The sequence below is a fragment of the Ostrinia furnacalis genome, unplaced genomic scaffold (assembly GCF_004193835.3).
Source record: "Ostrinia furnacalis isolate ACB-3 unplaced genomic scaffold, ASM419383v2 OfSCF2800, whole genome shotgun sequence".
Lineage (NCBI taxonomy): Eukaryota > Metazoa > Arthropoda > Insecta > Lepidoptera > Crambidae > Ostrinia > Ostrinia furnacalis.
Genome location: NW_021133039.1, coordinates 400,044 through 418,510, shown reverse-complemented (window position 1 = coordinate 418,510; position 18,467 = coordinate 400,044). Strand labels below are relative to the sequence as shown.

At 37.4% G+C, this 18,467-nt stretch overlaps 2 protein-coding genes across 7 annotated transcripts in view; both read right to left on the bottom strand.

The window, feature by feature from the left end:
• LOC114356376 (uncharacterized protein K02A2.6-like) overlaps positions 1-18,467 on the bottom strand; it is a 341,613-nt gene that overhangs the window by 92,500 nt on the left and 230,646 nt on the right. The gene's annotated exons all lie outside the window — the stretch shown is intronic.
• The window catches only part of pnt (ETS transcription factor pointed), a 151,945-nt gene continuing 133,549 nt past the window's right edge, over positions 72-18,467 (bottom strand). For 5 of the 6 annotated variants that reach the window (XM_028309514.1, XM_028309515.1, XM_028309519.1 and 2 more), the window contains 5 exons: positions 5,795-6,055; positions 4,262-4,417; positions 3,473-3,591; positions 2,920-3,077; positions 72-1,996 (listed from right to left, as the gene is read on the bottom strand). In XM_028309514.1, the coding sequence (XP_028165315.1) occupies positions 1,933-1,996; positions 2,920-3,077; positions 3,473-3,591; positions 4,262-4,417; positions 5,795-6,055 (758 nt within the window). In that variant the 3' untranslated portion in view covers positions 72-1,932. The remainder of the gene's footprint in view (positions 1,997-2,919; positions 3,078-3,472; positions 3,592-4,261; positions 4,418-5,794; positions 6,056-18,467) is intronic. The other variant, XM_028309516.1, reaches the window with a different exon arrangement.

The following is an 18,467-nucleotide window of genomic DNA, read 5'->3' as shown; positions in this document are numbered from 1 at the left end:
TTTTTATTTTTATCTAGCTTTTTTAGATTGCTAAGATTGAATGTCATAGTTAAATGAAAGAAAACAATGAGTCATTTCGTAAATATATATATTTAAATTTATATCTTCCATCAATACATACAACGACACTTATACATTCAAAAATTTGGCCGTAACTACTATAGGTCTCACTTTAAAATGGCATTGAACGTTCATCGCGGTAGGTATCAACAACAATAGGGCTCGAAGATAGGTATTGTAACTGCGAATCAACCATACTTACAAACTTACGCATTTATGGAGTATACATTAGACCTACAATTGATAAGACGGGGAAGACATTGTTCTTTTTTGTAACAAAATTTCGACTTCTCAAAATTAAGAAAACAGCACCTTACGAAAAAATTAAAAATAAACCACCGACCGAATTGCACATGACAAAAAAGTATGATATTGATGGAGGAGAAATACCTTTACAAAATAAAACTTATCGAAATATCTTCGGTGTATGCTAGGATCTACAAAAATTGAAAATAATACAACTAATTAATTTCATAACTAGTAAGACATACAATCCCTTACCACGAGATCAGCGACAAGTGACGTCACCCGGTGTTGTTAACATTTTCGTTTGCAGTTTGGATATTCTCAGTGAAACTGTTTGCACTGGCGATGGTGTCGATGTTCAATAAACTTAAATGAGGAAAATGAAATTTTGGAATAAAAGACAGATGAGAAGTCCCCTTTGGTAATTTAACGATATGTTTACCAATTGGTGGGAATTTGAGATTAAAAAATCTTTGGACTTTTGGGTATTAAATATTTAAAAATCGTTCTATTTCTGTCATTTTAACTATGCATTAATTTAACCGCATATTGCAACAATTTGCGAATCAAACATACAACACTTATTACCTATTATAATATAATACCTAATTATTTTTATAAAGTAACAAAATTAACTTATATTTACAGTTATCGTTAAAATTATAGCCGAAATTTTCTATTTTAGCACTAAAGTTTTCAGTTTCGACAAAATTGACTTTTAATTTCAGGGGTAGATACCAAAGATGCAGTACCTTTGTGGCACTTGACTACGATTCGTTACAAGTAATATCATTAAATAGATGTAGTGCCTCATAATACTGGCGCTTACCACATTAAAACAATGATAATGAATGCTTTCTGCAAAAACGAACAATAACAGCAAATTTAAGGCACCGTTGGTTATTCTGGTAGGTAGGTACTTAGTAATAAAATTGTGTTGTGAAACGGCGTGCACGCGAGCGATACAGCGAAGGACTCGTTAGCAATACCTGCGGCATTTGACAAACTGATGAAATTGTGTTTATCGCTCGCTGAGCAGCCCCTCATGAAATAGAACCTTGAGTATGGGTTAGTAGTTAATAATATAAAATCCACTGGTGGTTGTGTATGAGATCAAATCCGACATTATTAGGTGAAAGTTTTCATACAAACAAAGCTAAAGAACCTGTTGTAGTAGTTATTATTTTAGATTAAATACAAACGCGACTAACTGATAGGAAGATTCAGTTCACGAGTTCAAAATCGTATCGATACGTGTTTTAAAATTATCGTGTATCTTATTAAATATTCTGGTCTTATGTACCATGTTTCTGATGAAGTTTTAATAATATTTTTGGTCTACATAATGTAGCTGAAAAGTGAAATCGAAAACTGGCAACAAGTACATACAAGGATGTACGGTATTTTTTGTGTAAATTCATTTCAGTCGGAAAAATCTTCATAAAAGCGAGCAACGCAAGCTGTCTTGTGTTTTATTCGCAAGTATTTATTTTCTTATACACATGGTTGTTAGACAGCTAATCGTCACACGTTTTTACGAAGTGTTGTATGCGAAGAGATTGATAGAGCTGTTCGAAGTACATCGTATGGTGTGTCGAGTGAGGGTGGGTGGCGGCGCGTTTCTTCTCAGTCGTCGTCTTTCTTCTCCATTTTGGGCTCATACATCGCATGCAGCTGTTCCGGTGATATACTGCGAAATAAAAATATCACGTTAGAATGTTGTCTGTTTTATAAGCAAACTTGAAACATTTGAAACCGATTTGGGTTTTATTTTATTATTTTGTTCTTTTTCGCGCAGCAGAGGTGTTTTTCAGGAAAATATATTATGCATATTAGGTAATGTAGGGTAATGTTTAATATTATCACATTCATTTAAGTAGAGCTACCTTAATACATTTTAAAGTAGAGTTGACATGAAATATTATTATGGAAATGACATCTAAGTATAATGCATTTATAACTTTCTATGTTAAGTGAACATCAGGAAAAAAATTTACAGAAACAAACTGTAATAATCGGAATTAATTCATACTCTACTTGAAACAGTATAAAACACTGATTGAGCCAGCACACACTACATTCACTTGAGTTAGATAAAGTACACATCTTTACTGAAACTAGGTACGAGTAGGTACGCATGAAGTCTAGAAAAAAAGGCGAGTATTCGCGCTAGCTTTTTCCCCGTCTGGGGTTATGGGATTATTCCCTCCTCTCGTTGTAATTCCTGTATAACTAGGATCTACAGCTTGACCGCCAATAAAAACCCAACCAGTGAATGTCAAGTTCCACATACAAATATCATAATTATCATTAACAGCCCTTTACAGTCCACTGCTGTAGACCTAAGATGCGCGCTATGATAACTTTTATCGACGTCAATTTGTATGGACAAAATCGATAAAATGGCGTGATAACCGCCTATCACGGCGCGTATCTTAGGCCTACTGGACCATGAGCCTCCTCCACTATGGTAGAGAACCATAATCCCTTTAATAATCACTCACATTCAAATGTAGTCATTAATCCCGCCTGGGTTAAGCTCATTACAGTTTGCAGCTGGATCTAAAATCTAAAGTATAAAACTACATAAATCGTAAAGTTCTTAGTTCTTACCCGAGCAAGCTCTGCAGGTCACACACGAAGCGGTAGACGTAGCGCTTGCCGGCAGTCTTGTGGATGATGTTCTTGTCGTAATAGTAGCGCAGGCCTCGCGACAGCTTTTCGTAGTTCATCTTGGGCTTGTTCTTGCGGATCCCCCAGCGCCTTGCCACCTGCATCGAGTTAATGGAATTTTATTATCAACTTATCTTTACAAAATACATACATACACTCGAAAAACAAAACGCTTTTTCTGGCGCAGTCGGGAAAAATATAATCCTTTAATTTCTATGGAACAAAAAAAGTTGAAGTGCTTTTTCTACTATTCAGTGATTCAGCATCATTATCATCATTTCAGCCATAGGACCATCCACTGTTGCACTACTGAACACAGGCCTCCCCCAATGATTTCCACAATGATAGCGGCCTGTATTCAACGCCTTCGGTTTCGAATTCAGTCATTAGTCGAAAGAAAAAACAAAAGAATGTGTACCTATCGAACATCTACCTACGTAGCTCATTTGTTTTAGATGAAATAATTGCAAATTCAAAAGCAAAGATAACGTACCTCATCGGGGTCGGTGAGCTTGAACTCCCAGCCGTCGCCGGTCCACGAGATGAAGCCCTGGCAGCTCTTGTCGGTGAGCAGCTCCAGCAGGAACTGCCATAGTTGGATGGGCCCTGAACCTGCGCACGTCATGTACAGTTGCTTTACGATATACTAGACACGGAGTCATTCGAACAACTAACGTAAGAATCTATCTTAAAGGAGGAGCGATATTTTTGGTTTCAGCCATTTTTAAGAAGTCACAAGTTTCTTTAAACTAATCTTAAAGCTTTTTGCAGTGATTTTGTGACATTCGATTTTTCGTAGCACCGTCGTAGCAACTACGTGCTACGAATGTATTAATAATGGCGAAGGTCTAAATACAATGTTATTTTAATTGAACAAGTCAAGGCATACAACTAGCAATGAAGTAGTGTATAGTGTTTACATGATACTTCATTATTTATGTCCAATACTGCGTCATAAGGGAAAATAAGATGCTCTAACCTAACCTAACCGCGCTACGATATTTTTTTACCGAGGCATTTTATCGAATTTGCACGCATCGCATTTGCAAGACTTGGAGCGAGATCAAGCGCGAAGCTCAAGACCGAACGAGATGGAGGACTGTTGTGGACGCCCTCTGCCCCATCTAGGGGACATAGGACAAGTCAAGTAAGTCACGATAAGCCCATACATTTGTCGTCTAAAATCATCAATAAGATAGCGCATCCTAGCCCAGCTGGTTTGCTTTACCACATAACTTTACGTAGGTATAAAAACTTGTAAGTTTTAGTAGTGTACACGCACCGGTGAAGCAGGGCCCCGAGGCGGGGTAGGCGAGCTTGTCCTGCGGAATGAGCGCGTGCTGCTCGCTCGGCCACTCGGCCCACTCGGCGCACGCGCCGCCGTACTCGGGCGCGTAGCTCTCGCCGTAGCCCTCGCCGCCGTACCTGCCGCCCGCTCCTGGGACAAGAGAAAACAATTTATTACATTAAAGATTTGTAAAGAATTGGTGTTATTAAGGTCGCATTTAGCTAAGTTTTTGGTAGACGTATACAGGGTGGAAACGATAAGTGATCTCACTCGATTATTTCTAAACTATACAAGATATCGAAAAACTGGTTACTGATCCTGAAAGTACTTCACGAGCTCTTTCAAACGGTGCTAATAATCTATATATATAAAAGAAAGTCGTGTTAGTTACTTCGCTTATAACTCAAGAACGGCTGAACTGATTTAGCTGAAAATTGTCAGGGAGGTAGTTTAGTGCCAGGAGAAGGACATAGGATACTTTTTTTCCCGTTCGAAACAAAAAAAAAGTCTGCTTATTTATTGCCATTAAGGCGGAACAAAGTTCGCCGGGTCAGCTAGTAGGTTTATATATGATGTTACCTAATAAGTATCTAAGTAGCCAGTTTATGAAAGATTGAGAGCACAAATGCGTTGGAAAACTAGATGACCTTAGAGCCTTATAGCTCTACATAGAATTACCTAGGCTATCATAGAAAAGCTAGTGGTAAAAGCGTAAAAGAGAATATTTAAACGCCGAAAGTAAGGGATGACCGCGTGACTTATACGGATATGAATTCAATACTACAGATAATATAGAGAAGTTCATGATCTCTAAAATGTGCTTGTAAAACACCATGTCGAAAGACTGAATGTCTCGTATAAATAACGAACGAATTTGCCAAAAATGTCTGGAATGAATGTAACAATTTCCAGCTCGGCGGGCCGATGACAACAATGAAAGGAGCGCTGTGCTAAATTGATGTCCGGATCAGATTTCGGGACAAACTCGTTAACATTTGGATCTTTCATCTGTCTGTTAGCCGGCGTCGCGTTGCAGCGCGCTAATTGGTCGCCGCGGTCCGCACTTAATTGCTGGTTATTTTTGAACTTTGTGAATTACTTTTGGAAGAGGCTCTCCTATTCGGATATTAAGATACTTATTTATTATTATATTCGATAGTGAAACTTAATGATGATAGGATATATCGGAACATTTCCGATTCGGAGAGAAACGTGCTCGCTATTTAGTTATTTTTAACTAGAATGGGTCCCAAATAACACTGGGGAGGCGTAGTTGCTAAGGACCTGCGCGATCTCCACGTCGATAATTGGCGAGAGGTGGCGCAGAATAGATCGGAGTTGATTCTTATTGTCGGATGCCAAGACACATTTATGGATCAAAGCCTTGTATCCACTTGAGCATTATCAAGCAAATGAGCGGCTCATTTGGCCAAGCCGCTCAAGTGAAGAGACCTGAAGCAAGCCTGAGCACTAAGTGGATACAGAGCTTTAGTTAGGCATGTGAATGAGTAAACAATTGTGACTGACCTCTGGGATAGGGCTTGGAGTACGCATGCGGCTGGTACTTGGGCTCGTGCGGCAGCAGCGGCTGCGTGTGCGCGTGCGGGTGGTGGTAGTAGTCCTCCAGGTAGGAGGGCGCGGGGGGCGCGGCGGGGGGCGCGGGGTACTCCGGCTGGTAGTACTCCTCTAAAGGAGACGCGGCCGTGGGCGCGGGGGCTCCTTGCGCGCCCGACGCCTCCGTGTAGCCGTAGCCGGGGGTCTCGCGGGGACCTCCTGTTGTGTACCCGCCTGGAAATTAAATAAGGAACTTAAGACAATACATCAACAAAGTAATGATGCTACAGAGTTCGCTTAATTAGTTGGAGAGGCCTATACATGAGCTGAGTTGTTTATGTTGATTGAGATATTTCACGAACGATTCTTTTGCGGGCCATGTGTCTTGCAGTTACGATTGACCATAGCTTTACATTACCTTCTTGATTAAAGGGAATAGCAGAACAGGCAACAGTTTCTAAACTAAAACAGCAATGATGTTTTAATACAAGAAGTCAAAATTACAAATATGATTTAAGGTTTTATAATATCAGATACGTTTAGTGCATAAGACAACTAACGTGCAATTTGAATGAAGTCTCAATGATTTGTCAACGCCTACAAGTTAGATCTTCGTCCAAGGTCAGATCTTAATGAAAACGTATTCGGACGAAGTATTAAAAAAGTCGTCTGGCTTTTTAACAGCACACGTTATGGTGTCAGACAAAAAGCCGTCGGTAAAACAAATCAGGACAATCGCGGCGTGCGCGGGCGCGGGCGGCGCCGGAGCGCGACCGTCGCGGTTCACGGCGCGCCCTTTGTTCTGCTACACACACCTATGCACAACGTTACTGTACGAATTTCGAATTCGAGGGTCTGCTTTGGAAAAAGATGTTTCAGTTCGATACTGAATTGTTATAAGAAAAGGGTAAGACACATCGTCAATATGGTCTCTATGTTCCGCGTACACCCACACCTATGCACAACGTTACTGTACGAATTTCGAATTCGAGGGTCTGCTTTGGAAAAAGATGTTTCAGTTCAATACTGAGCTGTTATAAGAAAAGGGTAAGACACATCGTCAATATGGTCTCTATGTTCCGCGTACACCCACACCTATGCACAACGTTACTGTACGAATTTCGAATTCGAGGGTCTGCTTTGGAAAAAGATGTTTCAGTTCAATACTGAGCTGTTATAAGAAAAGGGTAAGACACATCGTCAATATGGTCTCTATGTTCCGCGTACACCCACACCTATGCACAACGTTACTGTACGAATTTCGAATTCGAGGGTCTGCTTTGGAAAAAGATGTTTCAGTTCAATACTGAGCTGTTATAAGAAAAGGGTAAGACACATCGTCAATATGGTCTCTATGTTCCGCGTACACCCACACCTATGCACAACGTTACTGTACGAATTTCGAATTCGAGGGTCTGCTTTGGAAAAAGATGTTTCAGTTCAATACTGAGCTGTTATAAGAAAAGGGTAAGACACATCGTCAATATGGTCTCTATGTTCCGCGTACACCCACACCTATGCACAACGTTACTGTACGAATTTCGAATTCGAGGGTCTGCTTTGGAAAAAGATGTTTCAGTTCGATACTGAATTGTTATATGAAAAGGGTGAAAGACATCGTCAATACATATAGTCTCTATGTTCCGCGTACACCCACACCTATGCACGACGTTACTTAGGTAGGTACTGTACGAATTTCGAATTCGAGGGTCTCGTATGGAAAACGATTTCGATGTCTCAGCTCGTTAATGAGAGCTGTTGCAAGAGGGTGGTTTGAAAGAAGATGATGTTTTGCAGCTCCATATTGAACTGTTGCAAGAAAAGGGTGAAAGACATCTTCGAAGTAGAGTACCTTCGTTTTGCACCTATGCACAATTTTATGAACTTGGTATTTGAGGGTCTCGTTTGGAAAACGATTTAGATTTCAGCAATAAAGAACTGTTGCAAGAAAGGGGTGAGATTTTTTTTTATCCACAACATTGTTGATTACTCTACATTGTGGCGTTCACGCTTCAGAAAAAATGGACAACTACATATTATGTGCGTTGAGGAGTTGTAATGTGTGTGTATGGCTGTTACAAGAATCTGATGTAGGCTGATCTTCTAAAACATAGCTTTTAATAATATGTCGATTGTAACGACTTATAATATTCATATAAGTTTGTACAAAAACTTGAGAATGTGATCGTTTTTGTAAAATAGGGTTATTAGTTATTGTATTGGCAATTTATTAAGATATGGACGTGTATAGTTCCATGCAATAATGTATTCATGGTTTCCATGTAATTTTCATAAACAGCTATCGTGCATACAAAGTATTCGTAGCATTGACCACTAGTAACCTAGTCGTAGTTAAAACGACATCAACGTATTAGACACCGTGCTACGAAAGGGGAAAGCTTTTATTATCAATTTCATTATTGTTCAAGTGTATGGCTAGTGATTCAGAGATATGGTTACATGTGAATGTTTTAAAAACTTTTTAAAATACCTTAACCATAAAATGTTAAGACTATTTCCAAAGTACACGTAGAGTACCTATTTATTTAGTTTCTCGTATTTACGAGTAACTGAAACATATGCGAAATTGGTGTGTCTATTCTATAAATACCTAGATATTAATAATATTTTCAGTCATCAGTCATTAGGTGCATATACACTGTACGTACAGTCGACAGCAGATCAGACTATCCATTTTTGTTGCAAAGTAGCTCCTTTTACAGCGATATTTGTACTAAAACTACTTAATATGTGTATTAAGTTGACCTTTGTGATATTTTCAGTCATTATGTGCATGTGCTTTTGTGCTTTATTTTGCATGTGGGTCTATAAATTGACCTTTATGATATTTTCAGCGATCACTCAATGGGTGCATGTAAGTAATGTTTGCTAGTGTGCGTGCGGCGTGCGCGCGGGGTCAGTAATCGCGCGCTATTGTCTGCGAGTGCTGACCGCTCGCCGTGACACGTCACGCGCTATCCGAGCGCGCGAGCCGAAACGGAATATTCCTAAGCGAGAGTTCAGCGAAATAGAAGCGAATGGTAAAGTAGGTAGACCTTCAGCTTTCAGTAATTAATTATTTATTGTTATACAATGAAAAATAAATTTAGTCCACCCTGAAAAACTTCCGACTATATTTGTTATTGTAAATCGAGTGATATTCTTTCATAATTGAAGAACTTTGCTCTTGTCGGTGATGCAATTTTCACGCATCCGTGGACTCTGCTAGCACCTTTAGTACACGTTCTTTACTGTTTCTTTCGATTGTAGGTACATGAGTTAATCTTGGCCTACTTTTTCATCCTATAACTATTCCTTCGAGAATTGAGATATAATTTAAAAAAGTGCTGAACCCTGTATGATAAATAGGGCATTTAAAAGTCCTTTACGTGGTTAAGCATTTGAATATTAATAAGGTATGTTTTACAAACGTCAATTATTTCCCCCTAATACATAAATATTTACGATTCGTGGGAAGTGCGATATGAGCCGAAGTTACAATGTCAGATGTACACATCCATTCATTTCCCTTCGGCGCCGGATGATGGTGGTTGATAAGGTTGCTATTGTGACATTGTTTCTGTTAGTTAATGAAAGTTATAGTGAATTATAATATTTTATGTAATAACAATAAACATTGACTAAATAATAGATTTTCCAGCTGTAACTTTAAGCAGGATTTAAAGAAACTTTAAACTGTGCAGAAAAGAAAAAGCGAATACGAATCCTAATGCTTAATAAATTCAATGTTATATTTGCCCCGCGGACTTGCACTCGCTAGTGCAGGTGGAATAGTAGTGTAGGCTGGTAAGCGAACAGATGATAAATATACCAGGCCAAGGGGTTCTCAAATAATAAAAGAGCAAGTTGGCATAAGTTTTACGCTTGATAATACGTCCTGTAAAACTTTTGAAGTTAAGTAATTAGTTTTAATTGAAGCGAACTCAATAGTAAAATAATTTAAAACACAATGGCATTCCAATGCGAAACTAACACCCCATTTTAAGTTAAAAACACGTTCAATGTAGTTTCACGCGTAACAAACTACAGAAACGTCAGAAAATAAACAACAAAGCGCGAACAAATCACGCGGCTGTCAGTGAAACAAATAGAAATATTTTAATGAAGCAAAAGTGGCTAATTACAAGTCCTCGCTTTTCTAAAACAAGAGCAATAAATTGTGAGGAAACAGAAAAAGCACTCCCGGGAGCTGACCCTGCGACCTTCCGCGCTAGAGGACACACTCAACGCATTGTGAGTGAGAAAATAGCTTTGCGTTCTTTGTACTAAATAGAGGATAGACCACTTACAAAGTAAATTAGATGAGAAGAAATTGTTTCCGTTTTGTTATGTTTATAAGGGTTTCATAATTGTCTGATTAAAATTAATTAACCAAAGAATCGCCTGACGAGTCACTTTGATGTCTTGAGTCGTTAGATTAATTACTTAATTGAATTAAGTGTTGATGACATTATTTTCATACTATCCTTACAAACTAAGATAATCTTTGTTGTATGTTATTTATTATGATGACTCTATCTTACTATTGTATTTATAAATATCTTACGTAGGTATTATTGTAACAATTAAATGATTAATATAATTTTTTATAACTTAATTCAACATTGTAACTTTTCCAATTGGATTTAGTTAGGAGCTAATACACTATTACAAGTTTTCTCGAACAGCCATGAAAATAGAGACTCATCTCATACTTTTACAACGACTCATTCACTCCACCCAACCTCGAAGTCCCAAACAATATTGGCATATTGGTATTATTGGTCATATCGTATAGATAAAACGATACACAATCTGTGGTACAAAGGAGTTTCATCTGGTACGAAACGCGCGCTCTCGCGAGGAGGCGTGGGGCGCGGCGGGGGGCGGGGCGAGCCAATCGGGCGCGGCCACGCCTCGCGCGCAGGTCGAAAGGTCGCGCCACTACTCCTCCATTGGCGCAGAACACCTCAACTGGCTGAATAGATTTTACTCCTTTGCCTCGACCGAGTCTCAGGCAAAGGAATAAAATCTATTCAGCCAGTTGCGATTGACATTCAACATCACTCGATGGACGAATCTCGTTTTTGGTTTGGGGAAAACCCAATCCTAAAATCTGAATTAGTCTGTGAATATTCATAATAGGTGTTATAGGTAGTTACGGCTTACATTAGCAATCAAGATAGCATCTTGTGAGATCAAATACGCATGAAATGCTTAATCAAGCAAATCTGAGTCGTGTTAATGTGCCCATTTATAGCGACTACATTTAAAGAGGTGTAATTTATATTATTGGCTTAACACATTTACGGTTTAAAAAGCTGCATTTATAGTAATTATTCAACGGTCATCGACTAATAACCTGTAATTCAACAATTGCGCACGCGTTGTACATTTGTGCTGAAATTATTTGCAACAATGTTAATAGTCCTACTCCAGTCATTACGGGCGTCATATCTTTGCTATATCGCGAAAATATTCATCACAGATGAATAATTCAATGAGCGTTTCCCATATTTCTTTGAGCGCAGACAATGTCATTAGATACCTCGTCAATATACACAAGATATAATATGTAGGACTTATACTATAGTTAGGGTGTGTGTTAATTGTCCTTTATAATTTTTAACATTCACTGATAGCTTTAAATTGATTTTGATTGATTGTACATTAATTTTAAGTCAATAAGGTGTAATAAATTCTATTTCTACTGCCCCTATCTACTACTCTTACAGAATTGAAAACAATAGGTACTCGTATCTTTGCTGAGCCCCGAATCATCAGTTCACGGACAATACAGAATTAATCACTTCTCGGGACCGCTTTATCATTTTTAATAACGTGCAAGAATTCCTGCGGCAGCACATGCGACAGTAACCTTAGACCCCGCGGCAGCTGCGCGACTTTTTACTTTTAAACATGTCCGCCGAAACTCGAGACCCGCGAAAATGTTCGTTCTTTTTTTGGACGAGCACGCGCTAAGCCTGCCATATGGCGCTGATGACAAACTGGTTGTTTTTTTTTGTTTTTGGCAACTAAGTTCGGGTTATGAAACAATTTTAGCGCTTAAACTTGAAATATGCAAGTATTTAAAGTTACATATTATTTTTTGTTGACCTACTCAATTCATGAAGCTAAGCAAATAAGTGTAAATATTGATAATAAACATTAGGTAGAAAGAACATAGGTCATTAACTAAACAAAAGTACGTAAAATGAAATAAAGTTAAATAGAGAGCATGATTTTCACTTCAGGTTACGATGAACTTTCAGAATTGTTATTTTACATTTTTGGACATCTATTAAGCTTGCTATCGTCACTCATAGAAAACTAGCTCAGAATATTTTTGCATTGGCTTTCTGCTAATTTAGATAATTTAATTTGTTTGCCACGAATAACTTTCAAGCAGATCGCGCCAATTCCCATTTGAGAACGGAAGTCGAAATATGAATTTTTAAAATTAGAAGCAATGCCGGGCGCAGGTGAACGCTGGGTGACAGTCGATGTCGTTCGCGCGCCGACCGTTGCGCTGCTTTGACATAAATACTCTGACCTCATTAATTAATTAATGAAAATTCCTCGTCATCTGTATAAACTATACATTTTATCTGTCTTTTATTGCCTTTAATATTCACCAGGAAGTTCAGGTGATGGGATACATCAAAAATAGAGATGAAAATCATTTGTCTTCAGGGAAACACGATTGTGACATTCAGCATAGTTTGAAAACATTCGTGGGAAAAGAAACAATATTTGAAAATAGAAGGAAATGCCTGTCAGCAGTGACTTTTAAATCAAATTCAAAATTGGAACATCTTTCGACAGGAAGTGGTAAATATTTTAATGTCACGTTGACACTGCGCTTTGTCATGTAGAGTTTTCCTGATTATTATTTTATTGAGTAGTAGGCGGTTTTTTCAAATGTTTTCGTAATACATATTGCATTTGACAATTTTTAGAGTATGAGTCACCAACTTTGATATGAGTATATGTAGTTGTTGCAATTCACGAAGGCGAGTGAGCTTTACATGTGTGGTGACTCGCTTCGACTTCAGTTTCAAAACTTTTGATAGACATACACTATCGTTATGTGCATATTGTGCATGTACACGTACACACACAAATAAAGCTCACTCGCCTTCGTGAGTTGCAAGAACTATAATTACTAATAATCATCTTTCAGGACCATTTCAGTTTAAAGTAAGTCTACTGTTGAGGACAGGTCGGACTTTTATCTGTTTTAATGTCCTAAGTTTATTTATTTAGAGGAGAAGAGAGTTTAACAGAGTTCCGATAGTCTTCCATCTTGATACGTTTAATGGATAAACACCAGACCCACCGATATTTATTACTAATAAAATTGCGTACATTGAGCCAAATAATCGCTCGTACACTTTTATTTATACCGAACAACTCCTACCTACGTCTTTTAGAAATTATCGAGCTGAAACTTTTTAGCTACAGAAATAATTCTTGCTTACAATAATATCCGGTGGAATATTATGTTAGCATTAATTTATAATCAAACTGTCGCGGCAGATGTTAATTCGGATTTAAAAGACTAACGACAGAGGCCGCTTGAATAGTATTGAAGGGGGAATTCAAGTCTTTTTTCATGCCAGTGGGATTGTTGATATGAGTATAACATCGACACTACAGGTTGCTGTGAGCTAGGCTGTATGGTTTTATGACCATAGCATGTCATTTATGGAATATACTGAAAAAAAAAAATATCTCGGTGAGCTGAAACATTTCTGCTCCAACAATGAATGAATAAGAATAAAAGATAATAGTATCGATGGAGTGTCTAACTGCACTCTGGTGCGGCTCAAGTCGTAAAAGTTAAACGCACTGGCAATAAAAACTCAGTATTCATTGGGTAATTGTAGAAGCATTGTTATTAGTTTGTCTAGACTTGATGAAGCATAGAACTGTGCGCGACTAGACTGTGCACTTTATGAATGAAGTCTGAGAAAAAAATATTACAGGCAATAATTATGATCCAATTACCTATATGCAACATAATACAAAAGTTTGCTGTTCAAACAAATTGAGCTTTTTTTCTAACCTGAAAAATATTTAGTTTGGAGTTTCGCTGTGGTAAGGCTAACATGTTAAATTGCTCGCTTATGACAACAACAAATAGTAAATCTAGTGCCGTATGCTGTCTATAGGTTTAGGCGCGGCAGGTGCACCGTCACCTGCGCACGAGCCGCGGTCGTTACAAAAACGCGCCGCGATGTGGGGCGGCCGCGGCCCGCGTCACTCGCCGTGTGATTACACGAATGGAAGTGATATGATGACGTCATCAGGAAAGACAATTGACTGTCAGTTGTTAACGCTGTGGACCCCAGTGATACGATGACTTGAAAGTGAAAAACAAATGACTGTCACCTAAAAAACAAAATGCAATGCATCTCAATTTTATTTCAGATCATAATATCGTATTCGCTGGGTGCGAAGTACTAGGTGGGGGTAACATGATCTATCGCAGCGCTCATGGTGGTCAAAAGTAGAAATAATGTAAGCTCTGTCATCAGATGTATCTGTCAATGGCAAAGCGATTCTACATAATATAGCCTGACCAGGAACATAAAAACCTTGGCATAGAGGCGCCTCAATTGCATTTGATAGTGCAACACTGAGTACAGTCGTACGGTCGTACCTGTGTTAAATTAATAGGCTAACTTTATGTATCAGGATTCAGGATTACGGGCTAATTTGATATTTTCATAAATTAACGAAATAATATTATTATAGGTAACCTGATTTAAATAAATTAAATGAAACCATCAATCGAGCTAGTAGATTTATTTTATTATTCATCAATAATCAAATTCAGAACTTGAATATTCAACTGCAATGTCTGCTCATGAACGCTTCAAACTCGGTACTTCTTTCCCAATCCCATAAAATTCAACACTTAGAAAGTGACAAAATTTTTAAAATATGTAGTTGAAACAAACCACAGCTAATTTTCATAGTGGACTGTACTATACGATAAACCTGTCAGTCAATTTGACAACCTTTGTCGGAAACATTATTCAATGAAAATATTGTCCGAACCCTTAGTATTTCTCTTCGACAAATACTTTAACACATTGTGAACCACTTTTCTTTCACGACTATAAAAATATTTTAGCAATTTAATTCATAAAACCAATTGCGCACATTTAAAATAAAGTTTGTTTACACTTTGACAGCAATAGACTGACATGCAAGGTGACATGTCAATGAAGTTTTCAGTTACTGTTGCCATTAAAAGAAATTAGTACCATTAGTTTTCCGCAACATGGCGAGGGTTTTTATGTTCCTGAACAATTTATCTACAAGATAAATTGCTGAAAAATATGGTTTGGCTTGAAAAACTTGGTAAAAATTCAAACGAAAATACAAAAAATGAAAATCCTACGTTAAATATACTAGCGAAAATGTTAATTGTAAGGAAATAGATACAACTTTAGGGAAGAATAACCAACAGCTAATTGAACATTCTGAGCAACCACTTGAACTGATATCAAAGGAGATAAAAAAATAAATACATATAAAATTCAAATTTTTGCGTCATCTATGTTTTGAAGTAGATGATTCTATCTCTACCGATTCTGACTCATCAACATCAGCTCAAGAAATATTTGATAATATGTTAATAAGGCCAAACGCAATTTATTTTGAAATTTTGAAAACTGTACTACTAGAATTTAAGTATAATGTTTTGTTTTATTTATTTAAAGCCTATTTTGTCATTTTATAATTGATTATTTTGTTTTAAGATACTGGGCAATTACTGTACTTTGATGTGGGCAATTAGTGTATGTAATGGGCAATGACTGTACTTTTTGGAGGATTTTAAATTTATTTCAATATTTTCTAAGTTACGTAAGTTTTAACTAAAAACTGTTAATATTCTGTTTAACAGTTTATTGAGTTATAAGAAAAAAGTCATAAATGGTCGATAATTAAAATACTTTCTTTAATTTTTCATCTCAATGAGTTTGAAATCTTTAAGTGGGCAATAGCTATACGGTTTACCCTACTGTTATATAATGAAACCGTTAAAGTAGCTTTTTCTTTTTGTTTTACTGTAAAACTACAACTATAAATAAAGTAAACAAACCCTGACACAATCAAAATTAAACACACTTTTTGGACTTACCTCATTTGATTTAAATGACCAAAATGATTTCAAAACCTTTTTTCCACCCAAATCGTGGTATCACTACAATTTATTAGTCGAAAATATTTGTTATTTTTTCATTTCGATATTTTTTCACAAATATACGACCTAAATGTCAATGTGACAGAGCCCACAAATTTGTGGACGCTAGTTGGCGCTGTAATCGTGCACAGAGCCAATATAGTTGTTGCAATTCACGAAGGCGAGTGAGCTTTACATGTGTGGTGGCTCGCTACTATTCGTTTTTCAAAAGTTTTGATAGACATTACACTATCGTTATGTGCATGTATCCGTACACACACAAGTAAAGCTCACTGGCCTTCGTGAGTTGCAAGAACTATAGTCCTGATATTTTGACTTGTATGTAGTAGTGTCCGGAGTCAATCCGTTGTCGGATGTGTTATGATACAAAGAAGCTCGTTTTTCGAGACTATACAACGGTTGTAGACGTGATGTACTGACCATAACATGGTCTTGCCAATAGTTGAACATCAGCGATTACTATCGCGAGCCTGTACACCCTACTTAGTTTCCCCTTGTGAGCACGACTGCGTGGCTTGCTCGAGTCAGCTGATTCAATTACTTGACATGATGTTACATATTCAAGATGTTGCCTAGAGTGCTTTTTATGGGTTTTTTTCCACCACCTGACGTTCAGGCAACTCGAGCAGTACGTTATTAGCTTCATAAAACGTTTAAAAGGCGATTTGCTCGACTTATGGGTATCCAATTGCGGTTAAGCTTAACTTTAGGGATTAACATTAATAGTAATAACTTTATTAGTCTTTTAAAAGTTTAATATCTTATTATGCGAAGGAGTACAAAAGTTATGGCTTCATCAGAAAGGGATCAAATTGCAAAGCCCATAGAAAATGCTTTTGAAAATTAAATTAATAATTTATGTAGGTATCAGAACACCCTTTTTATATTTTTTACACGACTGTAAAATGAAGGTGAGTGTTTATTTGAGTGTTTAATAAAGAATTTATTTATAAAGAGTAGTGCAAGTTTGAAATGAGACTTCTGTCTTCAGATGTTATGCGAAACATTATAAAAAATATGCATCAACTTGGACATTAATGCGCAACACATGTTTTATTTCAACTCGATCTTTGACTTAACCTGACCACGGAAAAGACGGCAAGGGAAAAGCAATAAGACATAAAACACAGACAGGATGTAGCGGCGCTACGGGCGACGGAAGCGGCGCGGGCGCTTCAATGGTACGTGATCCGCGGCTCTGACGTCACCGTTATACAACTTTTGTCACCGGCTTACACGCACTGTCTACTGGCCTTTGAACTGTGCTTTTTGAGGAGTTACTTTTTTCTAGAAAAAACGCATTATAAATACTATTTTAAGTCTGAGACTCTTGAAAATCTTATCTAGGATTATTTCTCAAAGATCCAAACGTAGTACGAAAGGAAAAAAAAATTTTAGTTGTAATAGTTTACTAAAACTTTTTAATAACTTTCCATAAAGTCATTTGCATTAAGAGACTAGTACTTTAATCTGCCTAGGTCTTCAGACGTGTCGATTAAAGTGGATTCCGCCGTTCTACGATTCTCGGAAAGGATTCATTAAAGAGTTTGAATGGCGCAAACCAGACGGGCCCGGCCGGAAGTCAGGATATGGATTTATGAATGAACGGCGCGACGTGATGCCAGAGACAATAGTGACGTCGCACCACAGACAACTGAGACAATAGGAATTTTGTTCATTGATGGAAATTATATTCATGGATACCTGAATAATGACTTGTGCAACCGTCTATGGAAGCTTTTTTCTATTTTAGTCTAGGCATTTTATAATGCATTGCCTGCTACGACTTTTTATCGGAAAAATATGAATAATATTCAAATGGAAAATTAATATTACGTTGAACATATTTTGCAAAATAAAATAAAAATAGCTTGGCTTATCGCAACATAAAAATGCATGAAACCGATACAAAGAATTTTAATTTGCATTTGATAATAAGATTACTTTTTAGAATATCCTTAAATCTATCATATCCAGAAGACGTAGCGATAGAATGAATATAATAATATAAATTCTATAACAAGTGACCTAGCCATAAGTCCGGTACCGCTGCGGTCGCCCGCGCATCTGCGTTAGACAGGTGCATCTAACGCGCTGTTTACACCTTAACGCCTGCATGCTAATCGATGCCGCTAATTAATAAAGGTTAATGAAAGGAAAATATTTCCATTTGTTCTGCGCATACGCTACAGAATGGCAACTAAATTAAGAATAGTTTGTATTTTTATTTTGCCTAATTAAGGTCCTAAAATATTATTCGCAATTTTTTAATACAAAACAAAGCAGGTTACCTATTTGTCTCTGTCTACTTCACCGCAATGTTTTAACATATTTTAACTAAACCTTCCTCGATTTTTGTTAAGATTGAAGCAAGGATCACTCAATCCACATGCACATGATGTTAAGTGAGATGGTCCATTTACCTGC